Genomic DNA, 25,679 nt, shown 5'->3' with positions numbered 1-25,679 from the left:
GCGGGTCGGTGTGGACTTGTTGGGCCAAAGGGCCTGTTTCCACACTGTTAGTAATCTAAAAAAAACTCCTCCAGTCTGTGCTCCAGCAGTACCCCCACAGCCGGTCATTTTAATACAGCATCCTGCCCATACGTCCAAATGTCTGCCCTCAGTATGCTGCAATGGTCCAGTGAATCCCAGTGAAAACTGGAGGAATAACATGGCTTCTTCAGACTGGACACTTTATAACCTCTGGGCTCAATACAGAGTTCAACATCTTCAGCATGGAGTTCAACGCCTTCAAACTGTGATCCTTCCCCTTCTGTTTGTTTTGCTTGTTATATTCTCTCTGTACTCTCTTCCCGCCCCCCCCATGGGACTGTCTGTTCTTGCCAGTTTGACAGTTAAACATATCATTCTTCTGTCATTTCACATTCCATTCACTCAATCTGAACTATCAAGATCCTTTCTCCGCCACCCCCCACCCCAAACTCCAAAATTCCCTCCCCTCCATGACAGCATCAATGTTGCCCCTCCCACACTTCACTTCAGCTCTGATGAAGGGTCATCTAGACTCAAAACATTAGCTTGCTCTCTCTCTCTCTATGGATGTTCCCTGTTGTGATCTCCAGCATATTTTGTTTTCACCTTTGGATTATCCTTAATTTTTCACCTGTGCTTTTTTTGTAATGCTCCCTCCTCACTCTCCTGATTTCCTTGTGCAACTCTGGGATATTTCTCTATCTCTAGTGCTTCTGATATTTTGAGCCCATGGTATTTACCCCATCCAATCTTGTACAGCCCTTGACATTCAGAGTTCTCCGCACTTACTGTTCCCATCCCTCAACTTTACAGGAACATGTTAGCCCTGCACTCTTCCTATTACCCTTTTAAACATCCACCCCCTGCTCCGATGTTGATTTTCCTATAAATAGCTCCTCTCAGTTCACTTTAGCCAGTTCCTGTCTTATTGTAACAGACATTCCCCTAATTCATGACCTTCTATTCCAGACCATCTTTGTCCTTTACCATAACCACTTCAGATCATATTGAATTAGAGTCACTGTCACCAAAACACTCCCCCCACTGCCACATTTACCTCTTGCCCAGCTTCATTCCAGAAAACTACACTTTCTTATGATGCCTATCATACTTCCTTCAAACTCTGCCAAACAGTTATGGAGTGGTGCTCCTACTTGGAAATGGACCCCTGTTGTCCCAGAAGTTATAATTTACATAACATTCATATACATTCAAGAGAAACAGGAGGCTGGGAAAAGGTATCAGCATAGCTACTAACAAGACATTGGTACGATAGTGAGATGATCTCAGTTCAAAATTATAGCATCAGTTAAGGTTGGAACTAAAAAAAAAGAGGCAATGTTTGGTGGTATATAATGTAAATTACAACATAAATCAGGAAATTGTTGGCTGCATGTAACAAGGATAATACAGTCATCAGGAAGGATTTTGACACATATAGACTGAAGCTGTGAAGGACAAATTGTCTGCAGATTTGGAAATTACATTAAATGTACAACATTAATGGCTGACGTTTAAAGAACTAATACATAGTTTACAACAAAAATACATTTCATTGTGTTACGATTAGGTTAACAAAAGAAAGCAAAAATTGTATTAGATCAAATGAAAACACCCATAAATTTGCCAAACAAAACAGCAAATCTGATGATTGGGATGATTTTAGAATTTTGCAAAGGAGAACAAAAAAATTAAAGAGAGAAATGAAGAAATAGCAATAAATATCAAAACTGTAGGAGTTCTTTTGGTTGTGGCCAGGCCGGCTGCTCAAAATGATGGATTAATGAAAATGGGCAATAAACAAGGCATGCTGGGAAGTTGAGACAAGCCTTGGCCAAAAGTGGGCAGCACGGTGGCTCAGTGGTTAGCACTGCTGCCTCATAGCACCATGGACACAGGTTTGATTCCCGCCTTGGGTGACTGTGTGGAGTTTACACATTCTCTCCATGTCTGCGTGGGGTTCTGCCCACAGTCCAAAGATGTGCAGGTCAGGTGAATTGGCCGTGCTAAATTGCCCATAATGTTCAGGGATATGTAGGTTAAATGCATTACTTAGGGGTAAATGTAGAGTAGTAGGATAGGGGAATGGGTCTGGTGGGTGACTTTTTAAAAGATGTCAGCATGGATTTGTTGGGCTGAATGGCCTGTTTCCTGCCGGGATTCTATGATTTGGTGGTGCCGGTGTTGGACTGGGGTGGACAAAGTTAAAAATCACACAACACCAGGTTATAGTCCAACAGGTTTATTTCAAAACACTAGCTTTTGGAGCGCTGCTTCTTCATCAGGTGGTTGTGTAGAAAATGAAAAGTGACTGTGCTCAAAGACTCTGGAGTAAACAAGCTACAGAATCCAGACAGGCTGCAGCTAAAGACAAAAGACCATGACCCAGCAGCTGCAGACAATACAATACAATATACAATTGAATTTGACAGGAACGGGATCGAACTGAATGTCATCCCCAGGTCAATCAGAAACAGAGTTGTTTACCCGACACAGGGGCACCTCACACCTTTATTTGGAAAGGACTATCTGACCTATGCGTGCCTAACACTTCCAAGGAAGGATGCTCACTGACCACCCTGCATCGCCTGATTGGATCCAATCGATCAGGGTGATTGAGGTGCAGTAACTCGAGACTAACCACCATGAAGAGAAGACAGTCCTAGGGCCACCAAGAGAAGACAACCAGATGATCATCGCCACATGGATCAAGACCAAGATCTAGCATGTTGGGATATGATCATCCAGATTTAAGGTAAAGCACAAGACAGTTAAAGTAATAAATGATAATATTTATTTAAGAGTCAACTCACAGTTTCTTTGCTAGATACAAGTGTTTAAACAAAAACTGTGTGGTAACAGTATGCAAAATAGAAAAGTTGGAAAAGCCCAGCAAGTCAGGTACCATCAGGAGTTGGAGAAATTGGTATTTTGGGTATAATCTTTCTTCAGGACTAGGGGTGAGGGTAGGTGGAGTTGTAGACAAGGAGAAGGGGGGTGGGGAGAGGGGCAGAGTGGTGAGGTAGTGATAGGTGAATACAGGTAGTCGGTACGAACTGTTAGGTCCACAGGAGGAATGAATCCTGTTGGTAGCTGGAAAGTGGGGTCACTGGGAGGGATGGAAGGGAGGAGGTGGGGCAGCAAAGGGAGTTGGGGGATTAGTGAGAAGGTTATTTGAAATTGAACAACTCAATATTGAGTCCTCCGGGCTGTAGGCTGCTTAGGCGGAAGATGAGGTGTTCTTCCTCCTACAATACCTCATCTCCTGCCTGGGCAGCCTACAGCCTGAAGGACTCCACATCGAGTTCTCCAATTTCAAATAACGTCCCTTCCCATCCCATCATTCCCTTTACTGCCCCACCTCTTCCCTTCCATCCCTCCCACTGACCCCTCCTTCCAGCTACCAACCGGATTCATTCCTCCAATGGACCAAACAGTTTGTACCTACTACCTGTATTCATCTATCACTACCTCCCCACCCATAACCCTTCCCCCATCTTCTATTTATCTGCAGCTCCCCTTACCTCTCCCTCCAGTCCTGAAGAAGATTATACCCAAAACGTCGACTTCTCCACTTCCTGACGCTACCTGGCTTGCTGTGTTCTTCCAGCCTCCTGCTGATCAACTTTGGATTCCAGCACCTACAGTTTTTTTTTGTCACTAACTGAAATAGAAAAGTTGAGCAAATAGAAATGTGGGTCCATTACAAGTCAAGAAGGAAGAATTTATAATGGGGAATATGAAATAATAAAACTAAAACGGAATCTGTCTCCCTAACTTCAAGGACAAAAATCCTACTAATCTCCAAGTAGTAATGGAGAATCTCAGAATTAAAGCATTTTGGGTAATCCAAGATAGAAGATAGGACAAAAATATGACTGTCAGAGTTGCTCCTTTTTTGAGGTATTTTGGGTGTTTGAGGTGATTTCCTAAAATTCCAGGAGCAACAATTACTGTTTTATAAGCTGTTGCATTGTTTTGGAACTTTGGGGGAGAAAATATCGAAACAATGGCTTTTTAAAAAGGAAGACAGACAAAGGCAGTCACCAGATGGTCACAGAAAGAAACCTATCCTGCTGTCTGACACAGCAGTGAATCTGCACAGTTACTGCCTTTGCTGTTTGAGTTCAAGTACCGCTGGACATCGGAGTGCATGTAGGAAAAATTAAACAGCAAAATTCTCAGCTAACCTTGGAGGAACCTGTGTGGGAGAGCTCAAAGCACAGGAACAGTTAAGTGCATAGCTTTTAAGTGAGGCCTTGCTGCAAATCTACAATAGTGAGTATAGGGGGTTCCTTCTTGATTATATGTTTTACTGAGATCTGTCCCTTGATTAAATTTTTAAAATATATTAAGTTTGCCTGGAGCAGTGTCTTTTTTTACAGCAAGAAGACAGTGCTATTTTCTGGGTCTGTAGATTCTGAAGGAGCAAATATGACCTTGAGTAGAATGATGTGCTCTTCCTGTCAGATGTGGGAGTTTCCATGTTACTGATGATTATGTCTGCAGAAAGTGTTTTTGGTTGCGAATCCTATCAGATTACATGGATTAATTGGAATGACAGTTAGAGGCAATGAGGAATTTATAAGAGCTAGGAGGTATGATGGATGGCAGTTGTAGGAAGGAAGAAAAGCCGCAGATACAGTCAGGTCAATGAGTTAACTCCAGGAAAGGTAGGAGGAGTAGATAGGTAGTGCAGGAGTCTCCTGTGGCTATCCCTATTTCAGACAAGTATTTTGTTTTAGAAAATGTAGGGGCCAATGGACTTTCAGGGGAATGTAGCACAAACAGCTAAGTCTCTGGTACCGAGAATGGCTCTAACGTAATGAGGGGTACATCTGGTTCTAAGCGATTGATTGTGATAGTGGACTGTCCAGTCAGAGACACAGATGACATTTCCACAGCCGGCAATGAGAAATCAGAATGCTGTGTTGTCTCCCTGGTGCCAGATTCAGAGAGGGTGCACAATGTTCTCAAAGGGGAAAGAGACTAGCAGGAGGTCATTGTACACATTGGAGCCAATGACATAGGAAGGGAAAATGAGATTCTAAAGGGAGAATATAGAAAGTTGGGTGGGAATTTAAAAAGGAGGTCCTCGAGGGTAGTAATATCTGGATTACTCCCAGTGCTACAAGCTAGTGAGAGTAGGATTAGGAGGATAGAGCAGATGAATGCATAGCTAAGGAGCTGGTACATGGGAGAAGGATTCACACTTTTGGATTATTGGATTCTCTTCTGGGGTAGAAGTCACCTATATAAGAAGGACAGATTGCACCCAAATTGGAAGGGGACTAATATACTGGCAGGTAGAGCTGCTCAAGGGGATTTAAACTAGGGGGGTTGGAATCCAGGGAGATAGTGAAGAAGGAGATCAAACTGAGAATGGTACAGTTGAGAACAGAAGAGAGTCAGTCAGGACAGGCAGGGACAAAGCAGAGAACAAGGGAGGACTGATAAACTAAGCTGCATTTATTTCAGTGCAAGGGGCCTAACAAGAAAGACAGATGAACTCAGGGCATGGTCAGGAACATGGGACTGGGATATCACAGCAATTACAGAAACATGGCTCAGGGATGGGCAGGACTGGCAGCTTAATGTTCCAGGATACAAATGTTACAGGAAGGATAGAAAAAGGGGGCGAGAGGAGAGGGAGTGGTGTTTATGATATAGCATTAGTACTGTACTTAAAATGGAGGATATTTTTGGGAACATATCCAGGGACGTTATTTGGCTGAAACCGAGAAATAAGAAAGGGATGATCACCTTATTGGGATTGTATTGTAGAGCCCCCCAATAGTCAGAGTGAAATTGAGAAACAAATTTGTAAGGACATCTATAAGAATAATAGGGTGGTTATGGTAGGGGATTTTAACTTTCTTTTAACTTTAACAGATCTAAAAGTTGCAGTTCTAAATTTGAGGAAGGCCAATTTTGACAGTATTAGGTAAGGACTTTCAAATGTTGATTGGGGGCGAATGTTTGCTGGAAAACAGGAAGCTTTCAGAAATGCGATAATAAGAATCCAGAGACTCTATATTCCCCTTAGGGTGAAAGGAAAGGTTTGTAGGTTTAGGAAATGGTGGATGACTAGAAAAATTGAGGTTTAGTTAAGAAAAAGGAAGTATATATCAGGTACAGACAGGATAGATCAAGTGAATCCTTAGAAGAGTATAAAGGCAGTTAGGAGTATACTTAAGAGAGAAATCAGGAGGGAAAAAAGGGGACATGAGATAGCTTTGGCAAATAGGGTTAAGGAGATTCCAAAGAGATTCTACAAATGCATTAAGGACAAAAGGGTAACTACAGAGACAATATGGCCCCTCAAAGATCAGCAAGGCAGATTATGTGTAGAGCTGCAGGAGATGGGGGAGATACTAAATGAGTATTCTCCATCAGTGTTTACTGTGGAGAAGGACATGCAAGGTAAAGAATGTGGTGACATCTTTTTAAAATGTCCATATTAGAAAGAGGAGTGGTGCTGGATGCATAATGGTGGATAAATCCCAGGACCTGATCAGATGTACCTTAGAATTCTGTGAGAAGCGAGGGAAGTGATTGCTGGGAACCTTACTGAGATATTTGTATCATCAATAGTCATAGGTGAGATGCTGGAAGACTGGAAGTTGGCTAACATGGTGCCACTACTTACGAAATGTGGTAAGGAAAAGCCAGAGGTCTATAAACCTGTGAGCCTGACATCAGTGGTGTGCAAATTGTTGGAGGGACAGGATTTACATCCAGTTGGAAAGGCACGGACGGATTCGGGATAGTCAACACAGATTTTTGCATGCAAATTATGTCTCATGAATTTCATTGAGTTTGGTGAAGAAGTAATGAAGTGGATTGATGAGGGCAGAGTGGTGGATGTGATCTTATATGGACTTCAATAAGGTGTTCAACAAGGTTCCCCATGGAGACTGAGTAGCAAGGTTAGATCGCATGGAATACAGGGAGAACTCACCATCTAGATACAGAACTGGCTCAAAGGTAGAAGACAGAGGGTGGCGTGGAGGGTTGCTTCTCAGACTGGAGGCCTGTGACCAGTGGAGTGCCACAAAGATCGGTGCTGGGTCCAGTGCCTTTGGTCATTTATGGATGTAAGTTTGCTTGCTGAGCTGGAAGGTTTTCAGATGTTTCGTCACCATGCTAGGAAACATCTTCAGTGAGCCTTTGGATGAAGCCCACTGTGTGCGGAGGCTCAACGAAGATGTTACCTATTATGGTGATGAAATATCTGGAAATGAACCTTCCAGCTCAACGAACAAACCTACATTCAGAACCTCAACCTGAGCTACAAATCTTCTCAAAACTCGTTTGGTCATTTATATAAATGAATTAGATGTGAACATAGGAGGTATAGTTAGTAAGTCTGCAAATGACACTGAAATTGGAGGTGTAGTGGACAGCAAAGAAGGTTACCTCAGAGTACAACAGGCTCCTGATCAGATGGGCCAATGGGTTGAGGAGTGGTGGATGGAGTTCAATTTATATAAATGTGAGGTGCTGCAGTTTGGAAAGAAATATTATAGCAGGACTTATAGAATTAATGGTAAGGTCCTGGGGAATGTTGCTGAACAGAGCCCTTGTAGTGCAGGTTCATAGCTCCTTGAAAGTGGAGTCACAGGTAGATAGGATAGTGAAGAAGGTGTTTGGTATGCTTTCCTTTATTGGTCAGAGCATTGAGTACAGGAGTTGGCAGGACATATTGGTCAGGCCACATTTGTAATATTGCATGCAATTGTGGTCTCCTTCCTATCGGAAAGATGTTGTGAATCTTGAAAGGGTTTATAAAGGATTTATAAGGATGTTGCCAGGGTTGGACGATTTGAGCTACAGGGAGAGGTTGAACAGGCTGGGGCTGTTTTCCCTGGAGCGTTAAAGGCTGAGACGTGACCTTATAGAGGTTTACAAAATCATTAGGGTCAAGGATAGGTTAAGTAGACAAAGTCTTTTCCCTGGGGTGGGTGAGTCAAGAACAAGAGGGAATAGGTTTAAGGTGAGAGGAGAAAGATTTAAAAGGGACCTAAGGGGCAACCTTTTCACACAAAGGGTGGTGCGTGTTTGGAATGAGCTGCCAGAGGAAGTGGTGGAGGCTGGTATAATTACAGCATTTAAAGGCATTTGGATGGGTATACGAATAGGAAGGGTTTAGATGGACATGGGCCAGGTGCTGGCAAATGGGACTAGATTAGGTTGGGTTATCTGGTTGGCATGGACTATTTTGACCAAAGGGTCTGTTTCCGTGCTGTACATCTCTACGACTCTATTCACAATCTATATAAAAATGATTTGAATATGGGATTAAACATAATATTTCCAAGTTTGCAGATGACACCAAGCTAAATGGTAGTGAGAGCTATGAGGAGGATGCACTGATGGTTCAAGGGGATTTATCGACACTAGATGAGTGGACAAAAAATTGGCAGAGAATTGACAAAATGGAGAAATGTGAAAATATCCACCTTGGCAGGAAAGACAAGAGCATATGTTGGGAAATGTTTAACTACAAAGAGACATGGATATTCACTCATGGGTCACAAAGTAAACAAGTAGATACAGCGAACATTTAAGGAGGACCTTCCAAACCCATGACCACTACCATCTACAAGGACAAGGGAAACAGTTGCATGGAAACACCACCACCTGCAAGTTTTCCACTGAGCCCCACTCACAATCCTGGCTTGGTAGTGTATTGTTATTACTTCAGTGTTGTTAGGTCAGAATCCTGGATGTCTCTTTGCAATGGCATTATGGTCGGCCTGGACCTGCACTGCAGTTGTTCAAGGCGGCAGCTTGGCACGACTTTCTCCAGGGAAACTAGAGGCAGGCTATAAATGCGAGCCCAGCCAACAATACCCACATCCCATGAATAAATAAAATATTGGAGTAACAATGTAGAAATCTGAAAGGTGATGAGAAATACAAGTACGATCTCTACAGCCACTTCTTTCAACACTCAGATGTAAATCATTAGATTCAGGGGAAAATGTTACCTTGTTATGGATATTAACTACCTTGCAGTTTTGCTTACACCGATCCTTACTGGACTTCCACAGACGATACTTGGAGTATTGCCTGCAGCTTGGCCTTCTTGCCTAAGGAAAGATATACCTGCTGTACAGCCAGTGTAATAAAGATTCACCAAATTAATTCCTGAGTTCGAGTGATGTTCCCATGAAGAAAGATTAAATAAAGGCCCCTCATCCCCATGAATAGACAGCAAGATAAGTTTCCATATCCTACACATCCAATTTACCCATTTCAGCAGGGGAACAGTCTGGCAGGGCAGAGAAAGAGACAGAGACAGGAAAGAGAAGGGGAGGGGGGTGAGAAGGTGGGAAGAGAGGGAGAAAATATTAAGGAAGAACTGGGGAATCTTTTGTACTCATCCTGTCTCCTAAAGCACATTATCAACCTTACCAACCAGCTGCAAGTCTTTGTCAGCCATCTGCAATGCTGTAGCTCCCATCACACTGCTCTTCAGTGGACACTGAGCCACAGTCTAGGGCAATAATGAAATAAATAACCCCAATTGCCAGTGACCAGATTAAATTGTTTTTTAAGATTCCCTACAGTGTGGAAACAGGCCCTCCAGCCCGAACCTCCAAAGAGTAACCCACCTAGACCCATTTCACTTTGACTCAGGCAGCTAACACTATGGGCAATTTTGCATGGCCAATTCACCTGACCTGCACATCTTTGGACTGTGGGAGGAAACCGGAGCACCCGTAGGAAACCCACGCAGACACGGGGACAATGTGCAAACTCCACGCAGACAGTCACCCGAGGCTAGGATTGAACCTGGGACCCTGGTACTGTGAGGCTGGAGTGCTAACCACTGAGCCACAGTGCTGCCAGGTGGTGGTCAGGATTGGGATTGCCATCAATCTATTTCAATCTGAGACAAAGTTTTGCTACCAGGTTTTTGCAAATCTCTGTACAACTACACACTTCTCAAAAAGCAGAACTTACACCGATCTTTGATCCACCAACTTGACTTTGGTCATTTTATTCCTCTTCAGCATCATTTTGCAATGTTGTGGGTCTTCCCCTCAGCTAGAGTGACATTGCAGGGAGACAGAATAACATCAGCATCTTTAGCCACTCCAGCCACACCAATGACCAACTCTGTGACAACCTGAGGCACTGAACCCATCAGGGCAGTGAACTTGGATGTGGACCAGGATCAGGATACTGGGTATCTCAGCCCCTGGTCTCTGTCCCCCACTATTTATCTGTACTTCTTCCTAGTCCCAGGGGGTGAGGCTTAAATGTCTACACTTCAATGAGGCCTCAACAGAAAGAAGCAGTAAGTCAATCAATATAAATCAGTGAACACAGATTCAACACAAAAAGACAAGAAACTTCTTCAGACAGAATAAAAACAAGAAATTTCTCTTCCCATACAATATATTCAATATACAATGAATATATACAGCACCACAAAGTAACAATAGCATGAAAATATTCAGCGTAACATTTGTAAATTTTATAATTTAACATAATGTACACAGACATATACAGTTTCAATGTACAATATAAATATCTTTAGACTATTACCATGTTCTCTAAATCACACAAATGCCTAACTGGAATTAATTGTTGATCAATATTCCAACTATAAACACTAGAGTACAACAATTATGGGTAGATCTTAGTCAGGAATGAGGAGTCCACTCCCAGTGGAATTTAACTCTATGGCTCTGATAACTCCTGGTAATTTTATGCTTCAGTTCTGACCTTGAATGACTGAGTGGCACCAACACAAGAATATAGGGGAGGATGGTCAGCAGATAAACTGGTGGAATAGTAATAGACAAATCTGCTGTGAAACTATTCCAAAACTTTGATAGGTAATTGCTGTTTTCTATTGTTCAATCTCTTTTCTCACATTGATTTGATTTAATATTAGTTTTTTAGAACTTTTCTCTCTATATTAAAATCATATCTGCAAACTCTTGACTTTTGCCTTTATAAGCTTCTCATTGACACCAGAAGGTCCAATGACATTTGTGTATCATAATCCATCCACCCTATGAAGGAGCTCAGTGCCACCCTGGTGCACGGTGTCATGACAACCTGATAAATTTGTAAAGACTGGAACTCAACAAAAAATACAAGGCACCAGGAGAAACTTGTGCTAATTATTTGACTGCAGTGCTACATGTTCTCAATAAGTGTCTCCTCTATGTTCCAAACGTTAAAACTGACTAACCTTGTGTATCTGTGCCAAGTCAGCAGAAGTCCCCTGAGAAATACAGGGATGATTGACACTGCAAAGCTGATAACTTTAAGCCTCATCTCTGCTGTTGGCATTCCACTGGTGTCTCTGTTTTGATCAACGTTTATATAGAGACTTGGTAGTGACTATGTCTAAAGCATTAGCTACTTGTCAGTGCGACTAGTTCAGTGCCAGTAAATGTTCCTTTACACTACATCCTCCAATATGCTACTTAAAAGTCTCTCACCATCTACTCCCTTTCACACAGTCCAATACCAAAAGATGTCAGTCTGACGAAGCATTACTTACTGCATTCACCTTAATTTAAAACATTAAATAGAACTCTCTTCCTCTTCTCCAGCCTGATAATACCAATTACAAACAGTAAATAAAAGCAATAGGCTATTGGCCCTTTGAGCTTGCTCTGCCTTTCAATATGGTCATCCAAAAGTTGCGATTTCAAATAAACTTATGAACTATAAGCTGGTGTTGACTGACTTCTGAACTAGAGTTTACATAGCCACTGGCCCCACCTGCAGTTGAAAGATTGTACTGCAAGCAAGCTCCCTCCTGCCCCACATTTTCTTACATCTAGTTGATGTTAATACATCTGCTTAAGTGTAAAGAATTTTATCTGAAAGCAGATTAGTGTAATTTTCAATAAATTAATTACATAAATACTTTTGAAAGGATAAAAATGAAGTGTAGGAGGAATGGGACTGATTATATAGCTCTACCAAAAGAGCTAGTACAGGTGTGAGGAGCTAAACTGCCTCCCTTTGGGCTGTATATAATTCTGCCTCTGGATTAAATAGCGAACTTCTAGGAATAATAAAGTGCAATTAACAATTATATCTGATCCAACTGATTGTACAATTTATCAACACTTTAAAGCTGAAAACTATAAATCTCTGAAAACAGTAGGATCTAACTACACCAAATCTAGAGAAATTGCAATGGTACGTTTCTCACTGTGCTTACCATCTTGTGCTAAACATTAACTGGGCTCCACAGAACGTCTAAAATAATTTGCTCCCCAGACACACACACTTACCACACTACCTAAAATACCAACAATATCGACAGAAACTTTAACTACTGACATCTAACACGAATACATCAATCTCTGAACATTATACAGAATGCAACGATTATTACTCAGCACCAGGAATTTGCTGCTTATTTGTTGAAGTTGTTACTTGTATATTTTGAGCTTTAATACTGTAATTTATAAACCAACACTGATTTTTCAGTGACGGTGAGACCAGCTGCCACCTACAAGTCGATCATTAAACAATATCAACAAAGTTGAAAAAGCTGAGGGGCACAATGGGTTATGTTGGCACTGCATGTTGATGCATTGTGTGTCAATTCTTGCTGGGCAGATCTTGCCTGACTCAGCTGTGGCTTACATCCCTGTGACAAGGAAGCAGTGAAACTCAGTTGGAACACTTTATGAGAAGAATCTGTTTGAATAAGATTTGAGCCATGAATGGTTTCTGCTGTTCTCATGACTGCAAATTCATTCCGGATCTGCCAGAACCCAAATGATTTCAACCAGAAACTGCTCACAAGATCTCAGCTCTTCCTACTGCCTCCATAAAAAGGTTCAAATTCTGTATTAAAAGGTGAAATTACAATAGTAGACTATGGGAGCCAAGTGATGTAGATTTCACATAATGGAACGTTAACTGAAACCAGAGAGGAAAGCAGGTGAAGGGGAGAGTGAAGGGCCAGGAGTCCACATGCTGACCAAATCAGTATGCAGTAGAAATGTTGGCTCTCTCTTGAATTTGTATCTCTTGCAAACTGTCCAGATGAGTGAAAATGACAAGCTTTAACAAAAAAATTATTTTTTAAACAATAATCAAGTTCTATACCATCAAACAATTAATAACAATGTGCAAGGACACCTACTTTACACTGTTAAATATCACACAACACCAGGTTATAGTCCAACAGGTTTAATTGGAAGTACACTAGCTTTCGGAGCGACGCTCCTTCATCAGGTGATAGTGGACGGCTCGATCGTTACACAGAACTTATAGCAAAAATTTACAGTGTGATGTAACTGAAATTATACATTGAAAGATTGATTATCTGTTAAGCCTTTCATCTGTTAGAATACAGTGATAGTTTCACTTCTTTCATGTGTAAATCACAAAACCTTTTTTTTAAAATTGCACTCTCAGGTTAGCTGTTAACAATGGTGATAGCTAGACAATATGTTGAAGGTGTTGGCCTCCTGTGTTCTCTGTCTATGACCTGATGTTTAGATTGATTCTAATCTAAAAAGTGAGATAACAAAGTTTTACATATATTCATGCAGTTTTTGAGCTCAGAGTTCTACATGAATGTATGCAGTTTTTGAGCAAAGTACAATGTAACTCTGCAAGTACTAATTCACCCCACAAAAAATATGTGTGCATGTGGGTCTTTGTCTGTCTGTGTGTGTGTGTCTGTCTGGGGTTGGGAGTGTGAGAAAGTGTGTGTGTGTGTGTGTGTGTGTGTATAGTGAGTGCAGAGTATCTTAAGTCTGTGAGGAGGTGCATGTGAGAGTGTGGGAGTGTGTGTGGCTCTCTGTGTATACCTGTGTCTGTGTGTGTGTAGGAGTATCTGTGAGTGTGTGTAATGCAATGGTGATCGCCTGTAATGTGACATGAGCAGAGGCTGATAGCTAAGTTCGGTACCCATAGGGAGGGCCTCAACCAGGACCTTGGGTTCATGGCACATTACAGGTGATCATCATTGCACTACACACAAACACAGATATTCCTGCACACACACACACACACACACACACACACACACACACACACACACACACACACACACGCACCCCCTCACAGACTTATGACACTCTGCACTCACTACATACACACACACACTTTCTCACACTCACAATCCCCACCCCAGACAGACACATACAAAGACCCACATGCACACATATATTTTGTGGGGTGAATTTGTACTTGCAGAGTTACATTGCACTTTGCTCAAAAACCACATACATTCATGTAGAACTCTGAGCTCAAAAACTGCATGAATATATGTAAAACTTTGTTATCTCACTTTTTAGATTAGAATCAATCTAAACATCAGGTCATAGACAGAGAACACAGAAGGCCAACACCTTCAACATATTGTCTAGCTATCACCATTGTTAACAGCTAACCCGAGAATGCAACTTTTTAAAAGAGGTTTTGTGATTTACACATGAAAGAAGTGAAACTATCACTGTATTCTAACAGATGAAAGGCTTAACAGACAATCAATTTTTCAATGTATATTTCAGTTACATCACACTGCAAATTTTTGCTATAAATTCTGTGTTATGATCGAGCCCTCCACTATCACCTGATGAAGGAACGTCACTCCGAAAGCTAGTGTGCTTCCAATTAAACCTGTTGGACTATAACCTGGTGTTGTGTGATTTTTAACTTTGTACACACCAGTCCAACACTGGCATCTCCAAATCATGACTACTTTACACTGTATGTGTTATTCTGAATGGGTCACTAAAGATCATTTTACACTTATTCACGTGTATTACTTGTGCAGATTTTGGAAAGTTAGGGTCCAATGACAGAAAAGGAGAATCAAAGGTAAACACAGTCAGGTGATCAAGGGAACAATGATCATCACAGAAATGCAACTAGTAATGGCCTTGCAAGTTCTCAGGGACTGCTCTCAGAATAACTGACTGAATTTACCACTCTGTTACCAGTTTTTGTGCTTTAGTCGAGGTCTTTACCTATAGATCCTTAGCTGATAGAGCTCGATTTGTAGGATAATCCTCCGAGGTTAGGATACAGTGTGTTCACTGGAACTTCAGAGCCTGCATCACTTACACACAGGTGCTATCAGTCCACACATGCTCAAACTCAGGGTTAGTAACAAATCCATACAAGGCCTAGTACCAAAGCTTCAATGAGATCATTAATACAGCAACAACATTAATAACAAAACCAAAGACAAGCTTAACATATCTGGACTGACACACCGAGCACACACTCATACTGACTCATGGCAAGTACACAACACTTACACGCTCAGTTAGTACACAGACTCATACTGACTCTGGTTAGTACATGCATTGCTTGTCTTCATAAATGGCAGTATATGGCATGTACGTGCAGATACAGGCCTAACATTTGTGCTATTTCAGGGCTGATATGGTGTTTGGAGTAATATAGTGTAGCAGATGTCGCTCTTGTGCTGATTTTGTTTCAGGATGTGCATTTCCTGTACAGTATTTGCATTATCTGTACTTAAACTCAGTTTTTATTTCATCTGCTACTGCTGAAGGGGACAGGGCAAAATCTTCAGCATTGATTCCGAGTAAGAGCTAGTATACTTGTCTTGATGCAGGTTCAGCATATGTAGTGTATGTGCAGATAAAAGGTGAGTATATACATATCTGCACTGATGCAAGGCTGGTATATGTGGTATTTGTGCTATTACAGGTAAATGTGTATGACTGATTTGATACAAGGTAATATATTCAATGTTTGCTGATATAGGGTCAGATCAATTACAGTGATTCCCATTGTAGCATTGTACATGCAGTGCCCGCACTGCTACAGGTCCAGTCTATCATTGGCTAATTTACATAATTGTGTGTTTTTTTTAAACCAGTGGAGATCAATGTCAAATTGACCAGATTTCAATCAATGGTGCTAGTTACAGGTTGTTTTCTCCAATTACAACCTGCTAGTTAATCGTTACACCTCTCACCAATTCACTCAATATTATAACTATATTAGATGCTGATTTGCCTCTTGAAAGCCCAGCTTACAGTTCTGATTCAGGAGTGCCAGCGGACAGGTAACCAATGCCGTATCGTCCATTAGCAGCAGTCATCTCCAGCGGTGATATACTGTCTGGCCCATTATAGGAGCGATGAATAGGCATTGGTGAGGGAGTCTCACTGGGGACCTTACTCAGGATGAATCGAGTCTCATCGTGATCATCCAAATTGGACATATCTTTCATCATTCGACCTCTGTTGTAGGAGACTGATAAAGTGTTGGACCCATCAGACACGAGATGGAAGTGCCGGACAATGAAAACAATAGGAATGGGGAGAACTCCCAGCACAATCAGAGTTACAGTCAAACCCAGGGCCCAGCCCGGGAATATCAGGAACCTCTCCATAGCCTGTTCAAAGAAAGGAAGACTCTTAATTATTAATCAATATACTCAACTAGCAAAAAGGTAACTGGATTATGTTAGGGTTATGGGTAGTGCCTATAACCAACTGCAATCCTAAACTAGAGGGAAATTGAGATCATCACTGATGAGGCTAATCCATAAAGATCCTGTCCCATTATAATTTCCTGTTCAATTCTAACACCTCACTGTCAAATGCCAGACAGCTCAGGATCTGCTTGGAGGCATTTTTCCAATCCCCGGCATCTCACCAACCCCAATCTCACAGAAACACTGCACTGACCCCATTCCTAAGCAGCTCCCACCTCTGCGACCCCATCGTCACACAGCCCCACCACCATCAACCCCATCCTCACACAGCCCCACCACAATCAACCCCATCCTCACACAGCTCCAATGCACCCACCCCATCCCCACAAAGCTCCCACCTCACCGTCCCCATCCATACACAGCCCCCAACCGCAGCAAACCTACCCTCACACTATGACTCCATTCCCCCAACATCCCACTGCATCCCCAATACAAACTCTTCACACACCCCTCATAGCCCAGTGATTTGATGACTGTCTCTACACATCCAGATTCTGTCCTTTGGAAAGTAATCACTTCTCATTGCAACCATAAGACTAATGTATCTCTGTATTTGAGAATATTAACATCAGATATGCCATCTTTCGATTACCTCCTCCATTATCCAGGCATTGTATCCTGGTGGAGTGATCCCCATCTGAATAATACTGGCCAACATCAGAATGACCATAGCCAGAGGGGAGATATACTTCCAGGTGTAATAGTAGTATCTGTATGGAGTGAAACCCAACATTTCTGTCAACTCCTGCATGAATCTGAAAAACAGCAGAGTTTATGTTAGCTGGTACCTTATGCTCGCAACAGTTGGATTTCTGCCTTTGGTTGTTACTCACTGCCAACAATGTGTGCTGACGTAGCAGTTCAAATGACAAAACCCTCCATTATCTGTAATTATGGCATCACTATTGGAATGTATTTATTGAGCAAATTCAAATTCTCAGAGCCAAGTTATCACCACCTCACTTGCTCAGTTTGAGTGAATGTGCTCAGTCTTGAGAGGGGTTACTCCTCAGTAATCAGCAGCACCGTGAGAGTCTCTCTGCAAGAACATTATGGCTTTATCCTGAGGCCTCAATGATGGGGCTGGCTGCTGGCTGCTGGCTGGTCAGCAAGGACTACTCTCACTGTGATACCTTAAGGCCTGCCATTTGACAGATAGGGTTTGTCACAAATAACTTTTTGTGAAATCATTAGCTGGAGCATAGAATACAGGAGCAGTGAAGTCTTGTTACAAGTTTATAAAATATTGGTTAGGCCACAGATGGAATACTTTGTGTAGTTCTGGTTACCACACTACCAGAAAGATATGATTGCACTGAAGAGGGTGCAGAGGAGATTTGTTGCTGGTTAAAGCGCAGCAGGTCAGGCAGCATCCAAGGAACAGGAAATTCGATGCTTTGGGCATTTCTGATGAAGGGCTTATGCCCAAAACGTCGAATTTCCTGTTCCTTGGATGCTGCCTGACCTGCTGCGCTTTAACCAGCAACACATTTTCAGCTCTGATCTCCAGCATCTGCAGACCTCACTTTTTACTTGCAGAGGAGATCTACCAGGATATTGCCAGGGATGAAAATCTCAGTCTCAGAGACTAGATAGTCTGGGACCTGGGATTAGGCAAAATTAAGGATTGCACGTGCTGGAGATCAGAGTCTAGATCAGAGTGGTGCTGGAAAAGCACAGCAGGTCAGGCAGCATCCGAGGAGCAGGAAAATCGACGTTTCGGGCAAAAGCCCTTCATCAGAAATGAAGGCAGGGAGCCTCTGGGATGGAGAGATAAATGGGAGCAGAGTGGGGCTGGGGAGATGGTAGCCAAGAATACAATAGGTAGATGGAGGTAGGGATGAAGGTGATGGTTGAAGAGTTACCAACCTATCATCTTGGCAAACAAAAATCTCTCTACCTCTGCCTTAAAAATATTTGAACATTCTGCAGTATTCTACAATATTTGAACAGTCTTTTGAGAAAGGGAATTCCAAACACACACGCAGAAAGTAAAAAAATTTCTTAATTTCTATATTAAATGGGTGCCCCAAAAAAAACATTTTCCCAAATGCCCTCCCACTCTGACTTTTGCCACTTTGCATGCCTCATTCCCTACAACCCCTCCCTGTAGGGCTGGAAATATACTGTTCCAGAAAGTTCTCTGCACACACTGCAAGGATTTCTCCCGTTCCATGCCCCACACTCTAATGTTTTTCCCCAGTCTGCCCTTGGATAATTGAAAATGGCTTGTCCATTTTCATATTCTGCTTACAAAGGTCTTTACTAATTCCTTCTTACTATATGGAGTCTATAATAAATACTCAGCAAGGTCACTGCTGTCTTCATGTTTCTCACTCTAACCATTTAATTTCTACTACAGAAACTGCATCTCATTTATGGGCAATGTTACTATCTTTGACCAAGACTGCTACGCCTCCTCCCTTTCTAACCCATCCTGTTTCTACTGAACATTTTATAACCCAGGTTATTAAGTATCCAGTCCTATACTGGCTTGAGCTGTGTTTCTGTTAATACTACTATGTCATATCCTCCTAGTGCAATTTCTGCTTCCAGTTCTTTGTCCACAATCCCCTTCTCAGTTGTAGTTAGTGAGCTGAATTCTCTCAGAATTCTCCTTAATCAGTTCTCACTCCCGGCCTCTCTGATTCATTCTTGTAATTCTGATCTCATTCTCAAAGAGGCTCACATCATTACTAATATGTGATGAGAAGATCTGGTCACATTACTCCAGTTCTGACTTGATCAGAGCTTTACAAAAGGTTCAGAATAACCTCCCTGATTTTATGATCAGTATCACAGAATGCTGTAGAATAAGAGGTGGCCATTCGCACCATCACACTTGCACAATTCACCTGGTGTCATTCCGTTATGATATAATAATCATCATCACTCAAATAATTTCCTACTGACACTTACTTTACTTGGTGCACCTCATTCCCAAGAACTAGGTCTAGCAGTGCATCTTTTCTCATTGGACTGGTAACATACTGCTGCAGAAAACTGTCATGGATACATCCTAGAAATCTTTGTACCTTTCCACTCTTTGCATGACTACTATCCCAGTCTATTTTTAGATAATTAAATACCTTCATTATAACCACTCAAATTCTTGCATCTCAATGCTGATGTAAATTGTTCCTCTACATCACTGACTGATAGTCTACAGACTATTCTCAGTAAAAGGATTTCTTCATCCTCAAATAGATTCTGTCCTTGACCCCTCTGGGGCAAAATCTCTTTTCAGTTTTGCAATATTCTGCTTAATCAATACTACCTTCCCTCTGTTCAGTTCCTTATTTTTATGAATACGTTGCATCCAGGAATATAACTGTCCTGGATACTGTAACACAGTAAAATTTCATAATTTGCTGATGACACCACATTGTGAAGTGCAGTTAACTGCCAAGTTAATGACAATGGACTGCAACAGGAGAAAGAGAGGCCAGCTGATCCAATTTAATACAGAGAAGTGTGAGGTGATGCATTTTGGCAGAAGGGATGGAGAGAAGCAACACAGACTTAATGAACCAGTTCTAAAGCGTGCAGGGACACATCAGTCATGATTTTTCAAAGTGGCAGGACATATTGAAGCAAGCACATGGGATCATGGACTTCATAAATAAAGGTATTGAGGGAGATTTTCTCTTAGAATGGTGGGATAGGAGGACTGACTGGGCTCCTTCTTTACTTATCTCCCTTGGTCTTAAGGAAGCAGAGATGATGGTTACACAATGGGCAGCAGCCTGGGCCAGTTAGAGTAAGGGTTTAATGGGGATTATAGCATTAAACAAATATACATAACCCAGGGATTTGTCTTTGCTCTCAGCTTTAATGAAATATATATCAGAGGATTTGGGAAGACTTACTTTTTTGTCCCATAGATCCATGAAACAGAGATATTTTCCAAAATGACCACAATTGTGAGGGGTAATGTAGCAGAGTAGTCATCGAACATGGTGACAAAGTAGTTCCCAGAACGCTGAACGAATATGAGTCCGATTGAGAAAGCGATAATTGTGCAGCCAACTGTGAGAACGAGGAGAAATTAAAATTGATCACAAATAATCATTGCGTAATTAAATAAACAGAAGCTCGTTTTGCAAATAGCTTCAGAAACTTAAGAGTTCAGGCCATGAAAGTCTTTATTTCACTAAAAATTTCTCTTTAAAATGCCACCTCTCTCAGACCATCATTCAATGGCATGGTCTGAGAGCAAATGCTAATGAGGGTGAATACAGCAGTGACCAGTGAGGCACAACAGGGCTCAATATGAGGATCCCAGCTATTCACAATATACATTCATGATTTAGATGAGAGAACTAAAGGTTACATCTCAACATTTGCAGATGGTACACAGCTGGATGGGAAAGTGAGCCATGAGGTCGATACAGAGATGTTATGATGTGACTTGGCTTGAACACACTGAGTGAGTGCAAACCCATGACAGATGCAGTGTTATGTGGGCAAGTGTGACATTATTCACTTTGGCAACAAAATTAGGAAGGCTGATTATTATCTGAATTGTAAGTTGAGAAGGGGAATGATCAACGAGATCTGAATGCTCTCATGCACCAATTACTGAAAGTAAATCTGCAGGTGCAACAAGTGGGAAAGAAGACAAACTGCATGTTGGATTTCATAGCGAGAGGATTCGAGTACAGCAGCAAGGATATCTTGCTACAATTATTTAGGAGTTGTTAAGGCCACATCTGGAAAAGAGTGTGCCATTTTGGTCTCCTTATTGGAGGAAGTGTGTTCTTGCTGTAGAGGTGGTACACTGAAGAATTATCAAATGAAGTCCTGGAATGTCAGGACTGATATTTAAGGAGAGACAGAGTCAGTTAGGATTGTATTCACTGGAATTTAGAACAATGAGGGGAGGGGAGGAAGATCTCACAGAAATCTATAAAATTCTAACAAGATTCAGCAGGTTAGATGCGGGAAGGATATTCCCAATGGTGGGAGAGTCCAGAACCAGAGGTCAGGTTTAAGGATATAGGTAAACATTTTAGGAAGAAGATAAGGAGAAATTGCTTCACCCAGAGGGTGATGAGCCTGTGGAATTCACTATCACAGAAAGTAATTGAGGCCAAAGTATTGTATATATTCAAGGAGTTAGATATAGCTCTTAGGGATAAAGACATCAAGGGATACAAGGAGGACGAGATTAGGGTATTATGCTTGATGATTAGCCATGATCATATTGAATGGTGGTGCAGGCTTCAGGGGTGGAATAGCCTGCTCCTATCTTTCACGTTTCAATGTAAATTTCTTCATGCAAACTATCAAGAAACTTTAATATCCTTTGCACCAGACAGTTCTGGTTTATCCATCACTAAATAATGTTTTAGACTAAAGTAGCATGCTTTGATTTCTCGGGAAAAAAAGGTATGAACAGCAGGAGATTAAGTGGAGTTGGAGGCCAAGATCATCCATGATCTTACGAAATGGTGAAGCATATCACTGCTGCTGGAATAGTTCTACATGATCTACTCCTGCTCTTACTTCTTATTTTGTGTTATTTTAATGGGACAGTGTTGATGGAATTTTACTCTTGTGCAAGTCATGGTTCAATTGATAACACTTTTGACTGAGAAGAGTATGAGACAAATCATGGGAACATTGCCATCATTAATAAGGGATTCCAGCAAGTCAGCTCAAGACACAAGTTGAAATTCTGAATTCTGGACAATTAATTTTTACTCCAGCAAGTAACTGACAAAGTCCCAGAAAGTAACATTGGACTCTTACTTGTCAAGAACTCTTTGCGCATTTTAAATGAGTCAACAATCGGTGAGATGATGCCTTCCATGGTTCCCATCATGCTGCCCAATCCCAGGTTAATGAGCATCAGGAAAAAGAGCACAGACCAGAAAGGGGAGGCTGGGAAATGGGTCATTGCCTCCGTGAAAGCAATAAAGGCAAGGCCTGTACCCTGCACTGACTGCAAGAGATCAGAAAGGTCAAATTAATGGCAGAAATTGAATAATCATGACAGAATAAACTGCAGCCAGGTATCAAATGGCACATTGCAATCAGAGTGCTATCTATAAAACAGTGGATTAAAAATTTTTGCCATGTCTGTATGTTGTGCACAGATAGCGCTCATTTTCAAACTGACAATTTTTGCCCAGTTCCGACTCAACTCTTTTGTATACCAAACATTAAGTCTTTAAAGAGCCAACAAAACTAGCAGCATTTAGAAAATAATATTTTTTAGAAATACACTAAAAGTTATTTCTTGATATATTTAAGATTGATAACTTGTTGCAGCTCTTAAGGCTAAAAACAGGCCCATTCAACAATAACCTGCATAAATATGATGCTTTGAAGGTAATAAAACATCTCACAGGTGTTATTAGATATTAGAGATTAGGATTATTAAAGGATTATTAGAGAGGAGGATCAAGGGCTTCTGCAAAAAGGAATATTTTAAGCAACGTCCTAAAGGAAGAGATTAGAGAGGGAAAGAGACAGAATTCGAAAGTTTAGGGCCCAGACAATTAAAAGAATCAATTGTGGAATGATTAACAACAGAGAAGCTGAACAGACCAAAACCGAAGGAGTGCAGATATCTCAAAGCATAGAGGGGCTAGAGGTAGTTAGCTTTGGGGAGGGGCTGGACTATAGTATAATTTGTAAAGATAATAGTTTAGTGAGTTCAGGGATGTCAGGTAAATGCAAGCTAAAACACAGCAGAATTTTAAATTACCTCATGTTTATGGAGGGTAAAATGTGGCAGATCAGCCAAAAATGTTCTGAAATAGTCAAGGTTAACAGAGATACAAACATGGAGTCCAGCAGCAGATGAGCAGATACTGGGTAGAAAGTTGGGTGGTGTCATGGAGACTGCAAAAGGCAGTCACAGCAATGGCACAGATATGTTATCCTGGGGGTCAGAAATGACATGAAGTTGAAAACAATATGATTCAATCTCAGTCAGTTGTCATGGATACCATTAATAGCTCAGGAAGGACAGGGCTACGTACTAAAAAGAAGCCTTCAGAGATTCATAAATCCTACAATGACTGATTAATAAAATTTAACTTAAATTAGAACTGAAACTAAAGAACAAGATGAAAATACACCAATTTATTTCTTTAGTAACTGGCAAGGAGAGAAGGATACAGAAACAGAACTCTGCATTTAAACAACAATTTAAATGTGAGTGCTAGGAGCAAGGAAACTGACTCTGCCATGATGTGATGTGGTCAGAAAATATCTTTTATTAATCAGCTTTGAGGTCGTTGCACATTGTGTCAGTAGAAACCTCTCTACTCAAAGTGGTTTTGAAATAGCTGCTGTTAAAATATTGAGGTATTGACGTCAACTCCCTCCCGTCATCCCAACCCCACCACCTCAAAAAGTAGGACAAATCCAACCCAGCCAATTACCACACAATCAGTCTACTCTCGATCATCAGTAAAATGATGAAAGGCATCATCAGTGCTATCAAGCAGCACCTGCTCAGTGACACCTTGTTTGGATTCTGCCAGGGCCACTCAGCTCCTGACCTCATTATAGCTTTGGTTCAAACATGGTCGAAAGAATTAAATTACTGACATCACTGGTTGTGGTTGTTGAAAACGAGTCATCTCAGCTCCAGGACATCTCTACAGGAGTTCGTCAGGGTAGTTTCTTGGGCCCAAACATCTTCAGCTGCTTCATCAATGACCTTCCTTCCATCATAAGGCCAGAGTGGGGATGTTTGCCAATGTTCACACCATTCATGACTCCTCAGATACTTAGAAGTCCATTCAATTGCAACAAGATCTGGACAACATCCAGGCTTCGGCTGACAAGTGGCAAGTAATATTCGCTCAGACAAATGTCAGGCTATAACCATCTCCAATAAGAGACAATCTAACTACTGTCCCTTAACATTCAATGGTGTTACCATCACTGAATCCCCACTAGCAACATCCTGGAGGTTACCACTGACCAGAAACTCAAATGGACTCACCACATAAACATAGTGGCTACAAGAGCAGGTCAGAGGCTAAGGATAGTATAGTGAGTAATTCACCTCCTGACTCCCTAAACCTGTCCAAGGCACAGGTCAGGGGTGTGATGGAATACTCCCCACTAGCCTGGATGGCACAGCTCCAACAACAGTCAAGAAGTTTGAGCCAAGAGTGTGGTGCTGAAAAAGCACAGCAGGTCAGGCAGCATCACAGGAACAGGAGAATTGACGTTTTGGGCGTAAGCCCATCATCAGGAATTCATCATCCCTGATGAAGGGCTTATGCCTGAAATGTTGATTCTCCTGCTCCTCAGATGCTGCCTGACCTGTTCTTTTCCAGCACCCCATTCTCGACTCTGATCTCCTGCATCTGGAGTCCTCACTTTCTCCTAGTCAAGAAGCTTTACACCATTCAAGACAAAGCAGCCCCCAAAACTACATCCACAAGCATCCACCCCTCTGCCACTGAAGCTCAGTAGTAGCAGTGTGTACCATCTACAAAATGCACCTCAGAAATTCATTAAGGCTCTTTAGACAACTTCCAAACCCATGAAGACTTCCATCTGGAAGGACAAGGGCAGCAGATAAATGGGAATATCACCACCTGCAGTTCCCTTTCAAGCCACTCACCATCCAGACTTGGAAATACATTGCCTTTCTTTCAATGTCACTGGGTCAAAATTCTGGAATTGCCTCCCTAATAGCAGCTCATCACCATTTTCTCAAAGGTAACTAGGGACCAGCAATAAATGCTGACAGCTGGCGACACCCATGTTCTACAAGTGAATTTAAAAAAACACTGTATGGGGTCTTGGGTAACCTTTCAAATTTCCCTCACAACTGTGGCACTCCATCCACTGAAATTTAATCGATGAAACATTTTCACTGATTGGTATTGCTGAAATTAAGACTTCACAATTTTGATTCCCAGGTGTCTGACCACTGAACACCTGTGACAACTAGTTAAATTGTAAGCACTAACTGAACAGCTAATCTGGCTTGAGTAATAAATGTAAATAAATGAGGTGAATTCATTAGTTCTTTTCATTTTGGCTAATTCTTCCATTTTTAAATTAACTGCAACAACTTATTTTAATAATGCATTGTTTAAAAATATAAATATATAAAAGATAATAAAGTTCCCTTTAAAGTCCATTAGAATTAGTGATTTTGGTGGAAACAACAGAAAATTGTACACTTCACACAATC

The 25,679-nt window shown here is 41.5% G+C and overlaps 1 protein-coding gene across 1 annotated transcript in view; it reads right to left on the bottom strand.

The window, feature by feature from the left end:
* Window positions 1-14,676: 14,676 nt before the first annotated feature.
* The window catches only part of slc6a17 (solute carrier family 6 member 17), a 105,276-nt gene continuing 94,273 nt past the window's right edge, over window positions 14,677-25,679 (bottom strand). Inside the window, exons 9-12 of the mRNA XM_060845035.1 lie at window positions 22,259-22,451; window positions 20,374-20,533; window positions 17,097-17,259; window positions 14,677-16,402 (exon numbers count right to left, since the gene is read on the bottom strand). Of these exons, the coding sequence (XP_060701018.1) occupies window positions 16,037-16,402; window positions 17,097-17,259; window positions 20,374-20,533; window positions 22,259-22,451 (882 nt within the window). The 3' untranslated portion in view covers window positions 14,677-16,036. The remainder of the gene's footprint in view (window positions 16,403-17,096; window positions 17,260-20,373; window positions 20,534-22,258; window positions 22,452-25,679) is intronic.

This window comes from Hemiscyllium ocellatum, chromosome 26, assembly GCF_020745735.1.
Source record: "Hemiscyllium ocellatum isolate sHemOce1 chromosome 26, sHemOce1.pat.X.cur, whole genome shotgun sequence".
NCBI classification, from domain to species: Eukaryota; Metazoa; Chordata; class Chondrichthyes; order Orectolobiformes; family Hemiscylliidae; genus Hemiscyllium; species Hemiscyllium ocellatum.
Note: the sequence above shows the minus strand (reverse complement) of the source record. Positions and strands in the feature narration are given on the sequence as shown.